This window comes from Xiphias gladius, chromosome 13 (assembly GCF_016859285.1).
Source record: "Xiphias gladius isolate SHS-SW01 ecotype Sanya breed wild chromosome 13, ASM1685928v1, whole genome shotgun sequence".
NCBI classification, from domain to species: domain Eukaryota; kingdom Metazoa; phylum Chordata; class Actinopteri; order Istiophoriformes; family Xiphiidae; genus Xiphias; species Xiphias gladius.
Genome location: NC_053412.1, coordinates 7027899 through 7046123, shown reverse-complemented (window position 1 = coordinate 7046123; position 18225 = coordinate 7027899). Strand labels below are relative to the sequence as shown.

Sequence of the window (18225 nt, the reverse complement as noted above, 5' to 3'; positions counted from 1 at the left end):
GTTGAACTGATGACCACCCTAATATTTTTTTGGTGAACCTCTGACCTTTCCTCTAGTGTGAACATCACTTCAAAAGGTTTACCTTTTTCCCAGCAGATTCATTTTGACTTATCATAGCAGGAAAAAAGAAACAAACAAACAAACAAATTGTTAGCGGTGGCTCAGTGCCATCAAGCGTCTCAGCAAGCCATTATATCGAGTCAGCATGCACCTGGAACAAGCTTGCATAAATGAAAATGAAAAAATGGAAGCCAATTTTTTTTAATGTTATCAATTACTCTTGCAGTTTTCCTGCTATGACATGCCAAAATGTTTGCTATGAAAATGTTTATCCAGTGGGCTAATGGGCAGATTGAATTTAATTGGAATCAATAAAGTTGATACTAATAAACGGCTTGATTGGCTCCAATACTGATCAACTCGAGAATTCTCTTGTAAACAGCCAGTTATTCTTTGACAATCTTGAGGTCAGTTCTGATATTGAAACCACCAACTGTTGGCTCTGGGTTTGTCTGAACCAGCAGAGAGAAGCATTGGGGATCTGTTTTTAGGATGGATTCTTAGCGAGCTGATCCCTGCTGTAGTGATGGATAGGATAACAAGACAAGCTACCAGCTCTCTGACGGGCACACACCTCCATCCCCCTCTGGTTCTGCCCAACGCTCACACGCTCACACGCTCACACGCTCACACGCTCACACACTCACTCACACAGCTTGTAAACTTCAGAGCATTTTACCAGCAGAATGTTGCTAGGAAACCCGGAGGTGATTAAAATGAAGTTCACTCCCAATACACACACACCCGAGCACACCCAAGCACACAAACACACACAGCAGTCCTTGTCTTGTTAAACTGCAACCTTTTTCTTTCCATACACCCTGCGACAAACAATGTTGACTTGATAAAACATCACACACCCCTCCGTCTCAACCGACAATTACCTTTTATAGTTGCTATTTCCTTCTAGAAAGTTGTCACAGTTTCACTTTTGAATTTGAAGTCAAACTTAAAATAAAAAAATATAGATTATTAGTTGCACTTTTGCCTAATGAGGCTCCCTTGGAACAGTGCCTAATCAGTTCCCCTTTTAAAAGGGTCTTAATTGAAAGCATACATGGTTAACATTCAACTCTGGCAGACCCATTGGTGGGTCCATCATTATAAACTTCATCATGCTGTGTGGACGCGCACTGTGCAAATAAACAGAACATCATTTTGAACAAAAGATGTGTATAAAAATGTGTATGAAAGACATTAACATAATTTCTATCTGATGTAATGGTGCTAGATGGATTAAGAAAAAGAATGGTTTTAAAAACTGATGATGCATAGGCCGAGACATCCCGAGTTTTAGTTCTGAGTATTGGTTAAGCTCCATAAATTCTCGATTCTACATTTCCCATAATCCACTCGACAGTATCTTTTTTTTTTTTTTCCAGACCCAGTCTGCCTGGTAAAAGCCCGCATCTTTCAAACTCTACACCTCCAGCTTATAGCAGAGGCTTTAGGTGCCCCTGAAGATATCACTATGATATCATTATGGATATTTTCTTAAGCTTAAAAAGGTCCCCCTGAGCCACGGATGGCATTATACACCAGTTGCTGCCAGCTTAGTAGTACTCCCCATGACCAGTAAACCACTCCTTCATGTGTATTATTGGTGGAAGACTCCTTTTTAAATCCACCGAATGAGACACCTGATGGAAAGATCAGAGTTGAGCTGCAAGAGAGAGGCCACCTAGTCGTTTAACTTTGGGTTATATAATGCTGTTGATTGCAGCATCTGGATTCTCTCTCTCAAAGAGGAATTAAGTTAGCTGGATAGTGTGCAGAGTAAAATCTGGAAACAACCAAATCTGGAGCATGAACAGAAAAACAGCTGTTCTAGGCTTTCCTCGGTACAGCTATCCAGCTAGCTCAGTAATCCTGTTCTGTGAGGCATCCTTGAGGAGAAACGACTCTCTCTTCCCAGTGGCAAGATTTTTTTAAAAACATTTTTTTCAGGCCCTCTTGCAGGAGCGGGATAATATCCGATAATGTCAGAGGCTCTTTGAGGAGGTCCAGTGGTGGTTGCAAGAGGTCCTCACAGTGGTTACCAAGCTGTGTGGGAGTTAAGGCTGCCCTTAACCCACTGTAGGAAGTTTTGGGAAAGTCAGCAGTGAAGTGATGTGGACAGTGAAGTCTAAATATAATATGAGCTCTCAAGTACTACCATGTTGTTTATCTGGGCAAAGTACATGGAATTTGTCCCTGATATGTGTGCTTATAGGCACACAGAATTTGATGGTGTCAACCATCAGCAGTCTTGAAGTGAAACGTCAACGAGTTTCAGGTTTTGAGAGACTCCATTGATAACTTTGTGAGAGCAATGAACATATGAATGCTACAACAGTGATTCTCAATCGTTTATGGTCATGTTCATAACAAGGTATTCTAAAACGTTTTGATTATTAACTTTTTTCTTTTTTTAACAAGATAATAAGGATGCTGTTAAGGCCTGGTCTCTTTTTTTCTGTCAGTTTGGTCAAGTTTTCAACCATTTATGCCTTAGTTAAAGCCATCTATGTCCACTGCTCTGTCCACAGCTTGCGGCGTTCAGGCGTTACAACTGACTCCCTGTGCACGCTTAGCTGACATTTTTTTGGTTATCGTGAAAATAAATATAGATTAGATTAGCCTCACACCAATTTCCCTTTCTATTGTTGTGTTTTATATGCTTCTTAAGCACTAATATAGGGGTATATTTGTTTTATTATCATATATTATGTATTTATTATTATTTGTTTTATTTTTTCATATTGGCTGAGCTACCTCACTGGTTGGGAATCACTGGACTACAGTCATTGTAGTTCCTTATGATTCATTCAGTTTGAACAATACTAATTTTCAGGATTTCATTTTCATTTATTCAATTTTTATTTGTTTCATTTAACAGGGACAGTGCACATTAATAAACATGGCTGTAAATGTGTCATAGTTAGTCAAGAGGCTATTTTTCATCTGTAGTCCCTGGACAGATGTTACAGAGTCACCCTGAAAAAAAAAAAAAAGTATAAGATTGATATTCAGGGCTACATATCAAGGTACTATTTAAGATATGCAGAACAGAGTCTAATGATAGCAATAAAATTAGATATTATTGTTAATAGAAATATGGACCAAATAAGACCATTGTGCTGCATTGCCAGACACTATCTGGAACATGCAAAGCAGAAACACAGACATAAAAAGCTTGCAGAATATATAATATACATACACCCGTCTGACATGATAAACGCAGACCACAAAATAGTCATGCATGCAGGTGCATGAGGGTAGACTGACATTAGCAAGATGGTGACAGGTGACAGCAGAAAGCAAGGGAAGTTCAGAACAGACTGAGGGACAATAAGGTGCATTGAGTTTTCGAGCTGACAGAGCAGATTACCAGTAATCATTTCTTTAAATGAGCTTAAAATAAACCGTATGTATCCAATTCTCATGTCACACATGTTTTCACTGAAGAATTGTAATGATGCTCCACAACAAACATCTGTCCCCCCCCAGAGGTCAGCAGCTGGCAGGGACAACCGGAGCCTCCTCATCTTGCCCACTAGGACACCAGATATACCAGGAGTGCCAGTGACTAACGTTGCTGCAGCCCTGCAGTGCACTTATGTCCCTAAAAATACTTTCTGCAGGTCACAGTAGACTAAACAATGGAGTACCTGTGATATGCCTCGAGAAAAATATCCTCATTGTGCTTCGGTGAACCTCCTGTGAAATTGTACTCTGACCTCATTGTTGATTCACTCAATTATGCATATTTTCTACAATGTTGAAAGGCTGCAACTGTTTCTTTTCTGAGGAAGGATACTGAGGACGAGTTGCTGGTTAAGCCCATCTTTTTATTTGAGGGTAGATACACACTCACTGGAGACAAATTATGCACCACAGTTGCCAGAGCGACGTCGTCCAGCAGTCTGTAATAACCAGCTTTGTCAGGAAGTGCTCTAATGTTTTGGGGAAGCTCTTTGAGAGTGTGATTTATAAGCGACCAGTAACTTCCCATTGGAAGACCTACAGCAAAGCCTCCCTAAAGAGAAATACAAGTTTTTACTAATGTTGCTCTGAAAATTTAAGTTCAAGGAAACTTTACAGAGATGTGTTTTTTCAAGGCCTTAATGGCAGATCACTTAACATTATTTCAGTGATTTAGGACCAAGAACAGAGGCCAAACTGTTAAGTAGAGTTAGTGTTAATAATTATCTTTAAAATGTATACCTACTCACACAGGTATTTTAGAGAGATTCAGCACAGACCTACAAAATAATATAACTTGCCCATCGCCAAATGGACACATTTCACTTTGGTGTACAACAAAAGTACACGTGTACATAAATGTACATGTGGACATTTACTGTATTGTTTTCTGTCTTTTCCTTAGAGTTTGAATGGAGCTTCAGTCAGGACCTGTCAGCCATCTTGGTGAAACAGGAGGAACCAGATGTGGGTCAAAGGTTAGACCCTCAGCCTCTGGAAGGCCCGCCTCTCATATTAAGCCCTGCCCCCCCACACAGAGGATCGGCTTGGAAACACACGGTTAGCATCCAACCCACAACAATGAAACACTACATATTACGTTGTTGATTTTCACTGGTCAGTTCAGAAGCGATGTTCATCAGCATTACTGTTGTTTGTGTGTTTGCTTCCTCTGCAGGAGCACAGTCAAGATGATATGAAACCAGTGGCTATAAAAGATGAACCCAGAGAGATTGGACAGTATCTCAGCCTGCCCAGCGGTACATGCAGCACAGACAGATGCAAAAACACATGTTACAGTGGTATCACAATTCAATTCAGCAGAATTGGTCAATATAGGAAGGGACAAAGGTATCCAGTCCACAAAATCTATGTCCAATCCCTGCAATCTTTTCAAGAAAACATGATCAAATCATGAAAATGTTTGAAAGACAACCAATCAGCAACCTTTTCCACCTAAAATAATACAGGCTGTTGCAAGCCCAGGTCTGATGAAATCAAAACTCAGCCTCAAAAAAATCAATCAAATATATCTGTCAGCGAATATATGCCCTGAATTTTTTCTCGTCAGGCAGAGCTTACTCCCAGGCTGTAAAGCTGTCCTAACTCTCAGCCCAAAGGGAAGTCGAACCTTGTGACTGTAAATCCATATCTCTATCTTTATGCCACAGTAATCACAAGAAGTTTTGATATTTCAGAATCAATCAGTATATTTTTAGTGGCTCTTGTTTTTTTTTTTTTTTCTTTTAGCAGCACATAAGGTAAAACAGAAAACAGATATGTCATGTAGGAAATTTTCATTTACCACGGACATACTTGTCAAAGAAATGGAGAATATCCTTAGTGTGAAGTGGAGACACTCATTCAACACTCTCCTCCTCTCTAGACGATGCTCTCCAGCTCCCGCCCACCCCTCCCAGCAGTAACCACGGCGACAGTGACGGTTCCCTCCCTCCCTCCTCCCCACACCTCCCCCTGCCCCCGTCTTCCCCTCAACCACAACAGAGGCCAGGAGGTCGTGCCTCTTCCTCTTCCTCCTCCTCTTCCTCAGCCATCTCCTCTTCACCTCTCCTCACTGCACCACATGTGAGTGGAAGAACATGAGGAACCCAATGTTTACTTAGTCCCTAAGTATATTGTTAACTTGTCTGCTTCTGGGAATGTAGAGAATTGGTTTTGTCCTAACTACAGACTCTGTATAGTGGGGACTTTGGGGTGCAAACAAGCTGAAATTTTAGGGTTAAATCAGTCCTGTCATATGCTGATTAAATGGGTCAATTCAGTGAAAATCTGATTTTCAGTGTCTGGCCATTGTCTGTCTGATTCAGCAGCTTTTCTCCGAACAAATGAATCACATTTGTACTAACGTCATAAGTTATAACCAAATGTTTATACAGGATTGCTCATTGTCAGTAAAAAAAAAAAAAAAAAAAAAAAACACGTGGTAATCAAGCATCTGAACAGCTGAACTGCTGTAAGATGTGATTACAGGATTGTTCTTGTGCTGCGACGCAACAGAATCCTTGTTCCATATGAAGGGACAAGGAAGTTTGAGAATTTAAGTTTCACCTGGCGCTGTGATAATCTGAAGGCTAAAAGTCACCTGCTGACTCTGGCAGAGCATCGGGTTTCATTATTTTACTGGTTAATCTCTTAGACTAGAGTGAGTGTGCTTGAACGCACGCTGGCGTGGGTAGTCAGACACAGAAGTTTTTGAGAATTTGGTGAATCAGTTTGACTCTTCATGTAGATGAAAAGATAATGAGTCAGTCCCACACAGGGTTTATTTTAAGGTACGCTTCTGATAGTGGTTGATAATATATTATTAAGTGCGTGTTTCGTTGTGCAGAAGCTGCAGGGTTCAGGACCCCTCATGCTTACAGAAGAAGAGAAGAGGACCCTGGTTGCTGAGGGTTACCCGGTACCCAACAAACTTCCTCTCACCAAGAGTGAAGAGAAAGCACTGAAGAGAGTCCGACGGAAGATTAAAAATAAGGTAAACGCTGCACCTTTCGTTCTCTTTATGCTCACAGCTGAACTCAACATCTGATTGAGGGAAACATCAGCTATTTACAGAATCAATGAGTCAGACTGCTGTCGATTCTGACAGCCAAGCAGAGCTGAAACAGTTCAGTTGAGTGGTGGCATTACTCTAACACCAGAGAGCTCAGACACTGAATCAAATGGCGATGCTAAAACAAAACGTTATGGAAATTTTTATCATGATATCAGACATTTACTGGAACTGGTCTTTTGCTCCACCTGAAGAAATATATTGGGGTTCCTGACACTCAAAAAAAAAACACCTGTAAATTACTACAAAAAAACATTAAAATAAATGTAAAAAAATAAAAAGATATTAATGTATGTCTGTTTTTCTTCTCAGATCTCAGCTCAGGAGAGTCGGAGGAAGAAGAAAGAGTATGTGGAATGTCTGGAGAAAAAGTAAGGCTTGGAAAAAATCTTTGCCCTTGTTTTTCCATTTCTTTTCCACTTCTTTTGGTTTACCTTTGTATCTGTCTGTCACTCTGCGACTTCCAAACACTTTTCGCATAATAGTCCCCTCAAAAGGTATGACAGTAACCACACTACAGTATATCAGTGGCCACAGTTAAAATCAGAAACTCAGATTATTCACAATATTTAGTTCATGCACCATTGTTGCTAAATTGTTCTGTAATTAATACAGAATTAAAAACCGAATGGATTGCAGTTCTTGAATTTGGTGAACGGATTCTACAAGACTCAGTCATTGACTTGGCCTGCTGTTAGTGGCATAGTGACAGATTTTTTTTTAAGGATCAAGCTGGTGTTGTTCTATAGGTCTCTTGTCGTCAACAAATCCCGTGAAAAGACCAAAACCAGCAAAGGCGTGAAGGCCTCAGTATGCTCCAGACAACCATCGACGTACATCAAGTCGCCCAACCGCGATGAGAAGGTGTCAGACAGGCGGTTTCGGAGGCTGTAGACAATCCGATGAGCACTTTACTTGCGGCATGCTGAGGCCTGTGTCTCAACACTTTCTGACTTCCGTACCCTATCCTTGGCACTCAGCCCCCAGCACACTGGTCCCCATTGTGAACGTAATTCTTTAAAAACACAAATACAAAGTTTCATGGTTTAAAAAAAAAAAAAAAAAAAAGGCTCAATGATTTCTTAAAACACTATAGCTGGCCACTAATACACTAAATAGTTTATTTATTGTGGACTGTTTTAATATGTGGGCTGATACACATTGTGTGCTCTAGTGTGTATTTACAGCAGCAGCACAGTTTATGTGGGACTAACTAAAATAAACTACAGTGTGTGGGTTCTTGGTACTAAAGGAACATGTCAACAGTGTGGATCATTGATATGTTTTTAGTAGTTTTTGGACAACAATGGAAGTCTGTTGCATAGAGGAATAAGATAGTAGGATCAATTCATTGTCGGTTTTGCTCTTTTTATGGGATTCGTTGACTTATCTTTCAAGCTTGGTGACGGGATGTTTCAAATCAAAACGCTGCGTAGGATTCATCGTTTTCTGTGAACCAGGATATTTTTTTTAAAAAGTAGTTTCTCATTGAATCAGAACCAAATCATGCCGGTACATATAGAGATATCAATAACTTTTTCTACCGCTTCGCCGAGCTGTCTAACAATGTATTTGATCCAGAAGGCAGCCATGTTGGTCATTGAGGTTTTCCCTGAATCGAATCTAACCATGGGCCTTTTTATACATAATTGTGTGCTCTTTATGTGCATGACAGGCACAGAAAATGAAAAATGCAGCTGGCAGAGGGGGAGAAAAGATAGAGTTGTGTAATGCTGAAGTGAACTTGACAGATGAAGTTTAGTTAAGAGGCAGTTTTTTGTATTTAGAGGTTCTGCCAACTGGTTTGGAGCTGAGTGTGGTAACAGACACAAGAGCTCTGCAGGGGATTAAACTGGAGGCAGCACACCAGCAAACCCCAGCTGGTGGGTTGCCTCCAGTGGGGTTAGATTACAGGATGTACTATATTTCATCAGCACTCCCGTCTAAATCATCGGATTCATTTAAGAACATCAAAAGTGAAAAGAAACTCCGTTCTCCTCTTTTGCTTTCTTTCCTTTGTTATTGTGGCCATTCCTTGCTATGGCAGGACTCCAATAACCTGCTGAACACATGGGTCGGATTCAAAGACTCTCTGACAGGGAGAGTGAAAGAGATGAGAATGGGGGCTTATTTTTTAACATCACTTTCATCACAAAAAGTAAATCGGTACAGTGACTTGATAAGTTCCCAGAGAGGCTCCTACAGGTGGTAACAAAATGTCCTATTAATCCTATTAAAGGGACAGTTGTGTCCTCATCTTTTAACTGAATCAAGGGAACAGAGAGATAATACGAGGTGTATAAAAAAATAAATCCTGCTCTTTGTGTTAGTGTTTCGTTTTTGATCAGGAGGACAGAATTACTGGATGATCCCTCCGAAAGAAAACAGCAGGGCAACTTGCTGAAAGGAATGAGTACAAATGAGACGTATACAAACCAAACCGGAGGATTATGAGAAAGAGAGCAAGAGATAAGCAGGATGTTGAATTGATAAAAGAGATCAATAGGATTAGCAGAGATGACAGACAGAGGAAGAGAAAAGAAAAAGGGATGAGGGGAGGACGGTCTACAGCAGAGAATCTCTCATCCTCTGTGTCTTCTTTTTCTCTTTGACTGTGTATAAACTGTGTACTTTTGTTCAAAATATGATCTATATGTTGAATTTAATCTCAAAATTCAGTCGATCTTCTTCAAATGTCTTAGAAATTGTTCAATAAAAAGGAGATGGCAACACATTTTTTAAATCAACCCAAGCAATGTTTCAGTTTCATTTAAAAGTGCTGGAAAACTCGACCCGCCACAAGCTTGAGTAATATTATCCATATTGTCTCTAATATGAATATTATCAGGGTACTATAACCACCATGGTATAAAATGTGATGGATCTTTCTACTATTATTATCCCATTCTTGTGTTTCAGAAATATTTGGTATATTACAAGTGTATTTAACCGTTGTTATTGATGAAAACCGAAAAATCTAAACTCTCTATCTAAACTATATAATATTGGCATGCTGACACGCTCATAGAGGCAGTGTTTACCATGTTCACCATCTTAGTTTAGCGTGTTAACATGCTAAGATTTGCTAATTAGCACCAAACACAGAGTACAGCTGATGATAATGGGAATGTCTTGGTTTTGAAGGTCTTAAAGTAAATTATTGTGCAAATTAAAATGTCAACCTGCTGCTGGTGCTACAGGAAACGTTAGGGGGTCACCAAACTCAGTAGGTTTCATCGTTTGGGAGACATGTACGACATTTTACGGCAATCCATCCAGTAGTTGTTGAGATATTTCAGTCTGGACCAAAGTGGTGGACCGACCAAATGACCAACATTGCTATTCAGAAAGCCATGCCTCTAGTGAGGCTAAAATTGAAATCCAGTGAAACCGCCCAAATACCTCTTGAGCTTCAAACGTTTGGTGTAAAATTAGCTTGACAGCTGGAAATAATGTGTGTGTGTGTGTGTGTGTGTGTGTGTGTGTGTGTGTGTGTGTGTGTGTGTGTGTGTGTGAGAGATAACATTTCTTTACCAAATAACGGAGTTAAAATGTTGACAAAAATCTGTTTTCTGTTTGTGTGCATCAGGGTGGAGAGCTACACGTCAGAAAACAGCGACCTGTGGAGAAAAGTAGAAAACTTGGAGACTGCCAACAGGTGAGGCTTGCACACACACACACACACACACACACACACACACACACATACACACACAGGCTGACTTTTGTGTTGTTTCACAGTTGTGCCTCCGAACAGACTGAAGCTGTTGCGTGCTGGCTCTGAACACTTAGAACACAGATCCAACATTCATGTAGTGATGTTTGGATTATCATAGCTGAAAACAGTAACAAGTCTGCAAAGAATGCAGCCTGATAATCTGCGAGCGGAAGGATCTGTGTTGCAACAGGGCTGCAGAAACTGGGTTTCATTCTTTTTTAATCTTTCTTCTAATCTCTCGTGGAGAAATAATAATTATTATAACTGCAAGCGGGAAAGCTTTGACTGACCTGCAGTCATGCGGTCTTTAAAGAACAAAAGCACTTTACTGTAGGTTATACATACTAGTATTTATGCTCTGTGTGTATAAAACTTTTGAGCATACATTATATATACAGTAAATTACACGGAGAGTTATAGGAGTCTAAACAGAAATATATCAGCTCCATAAGCGAGGTGTAGACTCATCCAGCTCCTTTTGTCTTCTCTGTTATTATAACAGTATGAAACCAATGTGCTATTATCCTGGAGTGGGTGGGTGTGGTGGGATGCACAGATGAAGGCTGAGGGAAAGCGGGTAGATGGGTGGTGGTGGTGGTGGTGGTGGGAGGGGGGTCCTGTCTCTACAAAGTCTGTCTGTCTGTGGCAGCCTGAGTCTGTCATTAAAGCTGCGAGTTAACAGTAGCTTTCATCATGGTAGGCAACCCCCTCACTTTCCACCACACACACACACACACGCGCGCGCGCACACACAGATGAATATGTTAAACCACCACACGGAGGAACAATGAGTTGGCACAAAGTGGGAAACATGAGTCAGCACACAGCACGATCACTCTCACAAAAAGTCTGGAATATGTGTGGGTCTAAAAAAAAAAAAGAAAAGTTCTTAAATGACTGAACTAAATTTAAGCTCCTTGTTCCTCAAAATGCCCCAAATGCAGTTATTAGTGGTCATTTTATTCTCCATGCAGTGTTTTTGTCTGTGCTGCTTGTCTGATTCATACAGAACTGGGTTCGTGCTACTGGTTTTATTAGTTGTACAAGAATAGTCTTAACTCCAATTCTGTGCAGCATTAAATATGTCTTGAAGGAGTATTAAATTTGGCTTGCACATGTATTTTTTTGTCTCACACTCCGCCACAATTTAGTTTGACCAGATGCTCAGACAGGGACTTTTCCAGAGATGTTTATTTGCTTTCTTAGTCAGAGTCATATTAGAAGATTTCTAATAACGTCAGCTCTGTTAGCCCAGGTCAAATAGTGGCTGAGGAAATGTTTAGCCTAGCTTAGCACAAAAGCTTGAAGCAAAGGGAAAGTGCTAGCCTAGCTCCCCTAACAGTAAAAGAATACGCCTCGTAACAACTCTGAGCACTTCTTCGTGTTTATTTACTGAATTAATTTGAATTTTCCATTTTTGTGCTGAATATTTACACGTACTTTGATTCACCCAGTCGACCTTTGGAAGTACTGTACATTTTAAGCAGCCATAAGTTTAGCAGTAAATTACAGTGGTTTCGCATCAAGGTCCTGCGCGAGTGATGCTGCTTAGTGTCGTCCCACGTAAGTTTATTGCAGATGGAGAAAATGCTACACTCAGGTGCACGTGACAGGCGCCAGCGTGGAAATTTAAAACATTAGATGAACCGACAGACTGACCCGCTGCTCCACGAATTGTTCAGTTTAATCACCGAACGTGTGATAGAATGATTGACCCGATTTCTGTCTGGTTTAGTCTGTAACCTGTTAAATGACTCCATGACTTGCTGGGGGCTGGGTCCCACTGTGTTCAGCAGTAACCGGTTCTCTGTCTCCACTTAGTGGTCAGAGTGTGTCCTCACAGCCCCGGACAGCTCATACCATCAGAACCCTGCTCTCCAGATCCCACTGATACACTTGATTGTTGTGTTCCAACTCATGTACTCTGTCCCGGCTCTATTGCACTCTTTACTTACTGTGGCTAACGGGGGAAAAAACAGCAGCAGATCAGGTGGTTAAAGTTTTACCCTGAGGTACAGTCGGCCCAGTGTTGACAAGCACTCAAGAGGAGAGGAACTCTCTGGAGGGACGCTGTAGATTTTAGGTGAAATAAATGGCATGTCTCAGTGTGTGTATAACTCCTCTTGTGGTTTCCAATGGCTGTACATGTTCTAAGTATACTGTACTTAGTGGTGGATCAAGAGTCGAGCCATGTGTGTGAATGCACACACTATGGACATAAACACATACTTATTAAAGAGAGGCAAATCCACAGTGCGTCCTGCCCCGGGTTTAACCTCTCAGGCTGCTCTTCCTCTCAGGCTCTGCACAAATCCTCGGACTCAAACTGCAACAAAGGCTCTAATTGTAACCTTGACCAACTGCTGTTTTTGTTTTTTTTTGTATCCTTCGGGGGATGTGTTCTCAGCAGCAATGTGACAAGCGTGGAACAGTACAAGTCACAGAAAGACAGACATTATCATCCAGATTTAATCAAAGAGCAGATAGCAGCTATTTAATGCTCTTCTATCGTTTATCTCTCTTCTTCTCTCTAGGTCTCTCCTACAGCAGCTCCAGAAGCTTCAGTCACTGATTTCAGGGAAAGTTGTTCCCCGTTCTTGTAAAATGGCCTCAACTCAAACAGGGACATGCCTCATGGTAAATACTATTGCTGCTCTAAAAGCTGTTCACACACCCACACACACACATAAAAAATGATATACATATATGTTGATATCTTGGTTATTGTAAGTATTTTTTTTTCCCCTGGGAGCATATGAAAAAATGTTACAATCAAGAGAAAATACCATTGTGATAAAGTAATTACGCTTTAACTTAATGCTGTCATTTGTTTTCCATTCATTTTCTTAGTGTGCTTGTCAAATGGATAATAGTCTTGAGATGCAGAAGGCAATTGTGGTGAAAGTAGTACTTAAAGTACGGGCAATGATTCAGATGGAGTGAAACTCTCGGGGTCAGGGGCGATTTCAAACATCCTGGCTACGCTGAAAACACCTAATTTAGGGTTTTTAAACCTTGAATGTAATCCCTGAAATTTCCCAGGGCCCTTGTCCAGCCACGGGCCCCTGAATCAGATTGTTACCCCACATTCAGTGCCCCTGAAGAGGGCATAACAACCACGAACACCACAAGTCGTGTCTCATGTTACTCTTGTCTCTTCAAAAAGGGGCGGAAAAACATCATGGGTCCAGCACTTCCTTATATACATATTTATTTTTCCGATAAGAATTTTTTTTTAACCCACTGCGCCTTTCTGTAAATACTCATCTCAAGATTAGTTATTTATTTAGTCAACTATGGATCTCGCACATGGAGACACCATTGCCCAAAATAAAGTGATGTTCGCAGCTGATGTGTAAACAGCGGTAGAATTAACAAACCGTTTCATGTTGAGTTTATTCATGTTGTCTCTAAAATCGGGCATCATCCCATTATGATGATTTATTAACAGGAGTGTTTTGTTCCTCCCTCTGTGCAGATGATGGCCGTGTGTTTTGTCCTGGTGTTGGGCTCCTTCTCCCCCTGCCTCTCTCCCCTCTCCTTCCTCACTCACAGCACCACCTCCTCCTCCTCCTCCTCTCACTCCTCTTCCTCTCCTCCTCTTCCGTCAGCGGACCTCTACACCACCAGTCAGGGTAGGTCTGGAAGTATTTTCAGCATACAACCATCCTAGGGTACAATATATGACCAGTTTGTGATGTTCACAGCACGATTTCCACAGTCTATAGTGCAAGACTTAAAATGCTTTTCTCCAAAGTTATTTCTATCAAAGACAACTTGGGCAGAGAACATGGGTATCAACTTTTGATCTACGCTACATTCCACTTCCCTATAAATTCCCTTTCTTTAACCACTTACCCTTGGGAAACCCCTTTTTGAAACCAGAAGTCGGGCTGCCATCATTTTAAGTACCACTCTATTCTGCCAAGAACCATCCTGCGAAACGTCCACAAACAAATCATATATATATAAAAAAAGAGCCATCCTGTGACTGGTGAGGGAAAAAGTCTGCTAGACTAAGGCAACTTTCAAGGACTAAAGTTAGTAGCGGCTAGAGGTTATCACAACCTGAAATACATCTGATAGAATACAGTTGTTGGACAATTTCATGGCAAACTGTGCATTAGACTGTGAAATTTCATCTGTGAAAGTGGGAGTTTTGGTATAAAATCAGTGGTAGGATTATTCTTTTATATTAACAAATTTCACATTCAGTTTTTACTTTTCAAGAGGAAATGTGACCTGACTTTGGCACTAGAAATATCCAAATTAAATTTTGAATTTGGAAATGGGGCTAGTAACTATAGAGATATCTTGCTGTGGAACAAAGTTGTGGACAAACTAACCATTGAACAACCATTTTCTTTTTTTAAATGTGCAATAAAGGAGAATTTGACCGATAGCAATACTTTCATAAATTATAGTCTAATGTTCCCTTAGTTTATGGGAAAAAAATGCAGCTTCCAAAGTTGCAAAAACATTATTTTGGAATTTTCTTCAAACTAGGACTGCAACTATCAATGGTTTATTTAAATGTATTGTTTTGTCTGACTAACAGTCAAAAACTCAAAAGTGTTAAATTTTCAATAATTTAAAAAACAACAACTGAGCACATTGAAAAAGCTTGAAACGGCAAATATTTGGAAATTTTGCTTGACAAAACGAGTGCTCGCAAATACTCAAATTTTTCACGTCCCACTAGTGTTTGGCATGTTTAAAATGGAAAACTTTAAAAGCCAAGCATTTACAGTCCACAAAATTAACTAATTTGACCAGTCATTGCAGCTCAAATTACATGAGAATAAAAAAAAAAAAACTGCTGGGTGTTCGTGTTGTTTCAGTCCGTTCCCGCAGCCTGCTCTTCTACAACGAAGGGGCTCCACTGGAGGAGAGTTTAGTGACATCAGAAGGGGAGAGGCTACAGTCAGAAGCCCACTCCCACATCCAGACAAGCCGTTACACGGCTGACGCCCACAGCAACCAGACAACTGGGCCCAAGTTAGACCGGAGGTAAGACGCACGCTCCACTAATACTGTCTTTATATGTTACATATCAAACGATATTGATAAATTTCCTGTCTTCTGTCCTCAGAGAAACAAAACCAGACGGAGTCTCAGAGCTTTTCTGACAGACAGCTGACCCCTCCTCCCATGACTTCTCACCTCTGACCCCTAAAAAGCCCAAAACCTCCTGATTCCTGAACTCAACGGGCTTCATATCAACATCCAACTGGACCAAAACCTGCCTGCGTCTACATTACCCTGTCAGCAAGTCCACCATCATCCCTTTCAGTGAGTGACGTGCTCTGCCTCAAGACGTCCGACGCTGCAGCCCTCTCGCCCTCCACAGCCGGTGTCCTTCTTGTACGTAGTGCCTCACTTCTCTGCTTTAACAGAGTCTGCTACACCTGAATATACTTGATTTTAAAGGGACCTTGTTATTTTTAAATTCATTTTTATGTTATTTTATAATTCATTCATATTCAGTTTAAACAACCATGAAGAATATTTTGGAGATACATTAAATCAAAAACATAGGGTCTTGGCAACCCTCAGGCAATTTTAAGCATTTTAATAAAATTACTTCATCACCGCTTAAGTTGCGATCATGTAATAACAGCCCTAAAACAGTTATTAGTGACCACAACCACTCTCGCCATGTAGCAAAGAGCTTTATGGGAAATGTGGTCTTAATGTTGAGAGAATCACAGAAAACTTGACGGACCTCCACTGTGGGTATCTGGTTTATGTTAGCATGTGGTGCTTGTATTTTACTTCCATGGCACTCTGGATGCACTACATTGGATCAGTGCTTTAGTTTTTAACCAATCACATACCATATGTTAATCAAGGGCTGCAACAAACGATTATCGTGATTATCGATTCATCTGTCAGTTATTCTTTTGATTAATAAATTATTCACTTAGTGAAAAGGGCCTGTCACAATATCCAAGAGGCCAAGGTGACGTCTCCAAATGTCTTTTTTTTTTTTTTTGTCTGACCCATGGTCCAAAACCCAAGGATATTTTATTTACAGTGATATAAAACACAGAAAAGCAGCAGATTCTCACATTTTAGAAGCTAGAAAACAGATTTTTTTTGGCATTTGTGCTTTGTAACTGAAATATAATTGATTAATTGATTATCAAAATCGTTGCTGATTAACTTCCTGTCATAAGTTAATCTAATAATCATTTCAGTTCTTCAGCTCTTTTATAATAGTTCATTTGAATGAGGCTAGTGTGTTGAAAACAAACACATCCTGTGCCATTTTAAAAGTGCCTTTCACTAACTTCAGTCAGATATGACTAACTAGGCCTTACACCTAATGCCCACACATGCAATTATAAACCTGGAAACTTAACTCTAACTAGATTACACACTGTTTAAATCGGAGCTGGCCTCAGCCGTTTGAGGCCCTGGGTGAGATTTTGCTAATTTCCCTTCTTGTTCTTGTTCTCTTTTTAACTAATCATAGACTGGATGAATGTTCAGGATTGAACTAAACATTTTATTTCGCGTGCCTATGCATGTATTTGGGGCAAAGTCTCCTTTTGCTATGAGCCAGCCTTGGTTTGAACAGCTTAAAAAGAGTGTTAAGTAATGGGTTTTCAGTTAGAGTTACAACTAAACATATAATGCATTTTATTTTTCCATTTTTAAAATCTATCTCTGCAGTCAAAACTAGTTTTTCACTTCTTTCAATTCTGACCACAAGTCTACATTAGTTTTAGGTGGGAAACCATATTTTCCTATCAAGGGACTGTTAAAGGGGTTCTGACAGAGGTTGGGAAACTTGACATAAAAGTATTTTTATGGAATTAAAAAAATGTATATATAATATATTTGCAGCATCAAAAAAGAGCATATTTAATTTATGCAACAAAAAAAGAAATACTGAAATTGTTTTTAAGGTTAGTTTATCTTATTGTTTCATTTTTTTCTAAATAATGTTTACAAAAATTCACAAAAATACAACTTATAATATATTCTGAGCATCAAAAAAGGGCATATTTATTTTATGCAAAAAAAAAAAAAGGGAATTGTATGTTGTTTTGGCATTGAGGATGATGTGAAGTTTTACATGATGGTTCATGGATTGTAAAACTGACATGATCTGTTTGTGTCTTTTAACTGTAATACAGTGTTTATGTTTCACTGCTGTCGCATGAAAACCTCCTGAAGGTCTTTTTTGTTCCTTCGTGATTTAAAAATACAATTAGCTTTTACAATTAAACCTTGAAAAAAAAATCTAATTTTTAACCTCAAGATAAAGTTCTTGACCCAAAAAAAACCATAGAAATTCATTACAACTGCAGACTTGTAAAAAATTAAAATATTGACAGCAATGTTTAATAGAAATATTTTGTGCCTCCTATAACTTAAACAGCAAAGGAAACATCTAAAACATCAATACTAAATGTGCTCATGCGACAGCAGTGCATGTTGTATTTATTCCTGTTTGTAGAAAGTGTGTATATATTGATGAAGCCAATCAGGGGACTAAAACATTCAAGGAAGTAAAACACCACTAGCTTTTTTTCACTCCACAATTTGAAGGAACACCAGGACGTTTAAAAAAGTTTTTATTTCTTCACCACTGTTCTGACAATGTGAGAAAAGCATTGATGTTCCCCAAAAAATGTCATGGTGTTCCTTCAAATTAGAAGTTATGAAAACAGATGTTTCAATGTCCCAGTCCAAATCCTTGAGGAAATAATTACATATTCCTGCTATAAAACATCCAGAAATACTTCATTCTCCACAACATTACAGTTAACTTAGATTTTGTTTTTTTTCTTCCGTGTCATTTCATTTTGTGTCCCCTCATGCCATACACAAAAACATCACATGACTGCAGCCCGTTGCACAACCATCCTGTCATTCTCATCCTTCAGTCTTAATGCAC

At 39.7% G+C, this 18225-nt stretch overlaps 1 protein-coding gene across 1 annotated transcript in view; it reads left to right on the top strand.

Annotated features, from left to right (window-relative positions):
* The window catches only part of creb3l1 (cAMP responsive element binding protein 3-like 1), a 35110-nt gene extending 18794 nt beyond the window's left edge, over window positions 1-16316 (top strand). Inside the window, exons 4-13 of the mRNA XM_040142082.1 lie at window positions 4430-4584; window positions 4703-4784; window positions 5411-5610; window positions 6374-6520; window positions 6911-6969; window positions 10188-10256; window positions 12851-12953; window positions 13795-13951; window positions 15158-15326; window positions 15409-16316. Of these exons, the coding sequence (XP_039998016.1) occupies window positions 4430-4584; window positions 4703-4784; window positions 5411-5610; window positions 6374-6520; window positions 6911-6969; window positions 10188-10256; window positions 12851-12953; window positions 13795-13951; window positions 15158-15326; window positions 15409-15445 (1178 nt within the window). The 3' untranslated portion in view covers window positions 15446-16316. The remainder of the gene's footprint in view (window positions 1-4429; window positions 4585-4702; window positions 4785-5410; window positions 5611-6373; window positions 6521-6910; window positions 6970-10187; window positions 10257-12850; window positions 12954-13794; window positions 13952-15157; window positions 15327-15408) is intronic.
* Window positions 16317-18225: the final 1909 nt, after the last annotated feature.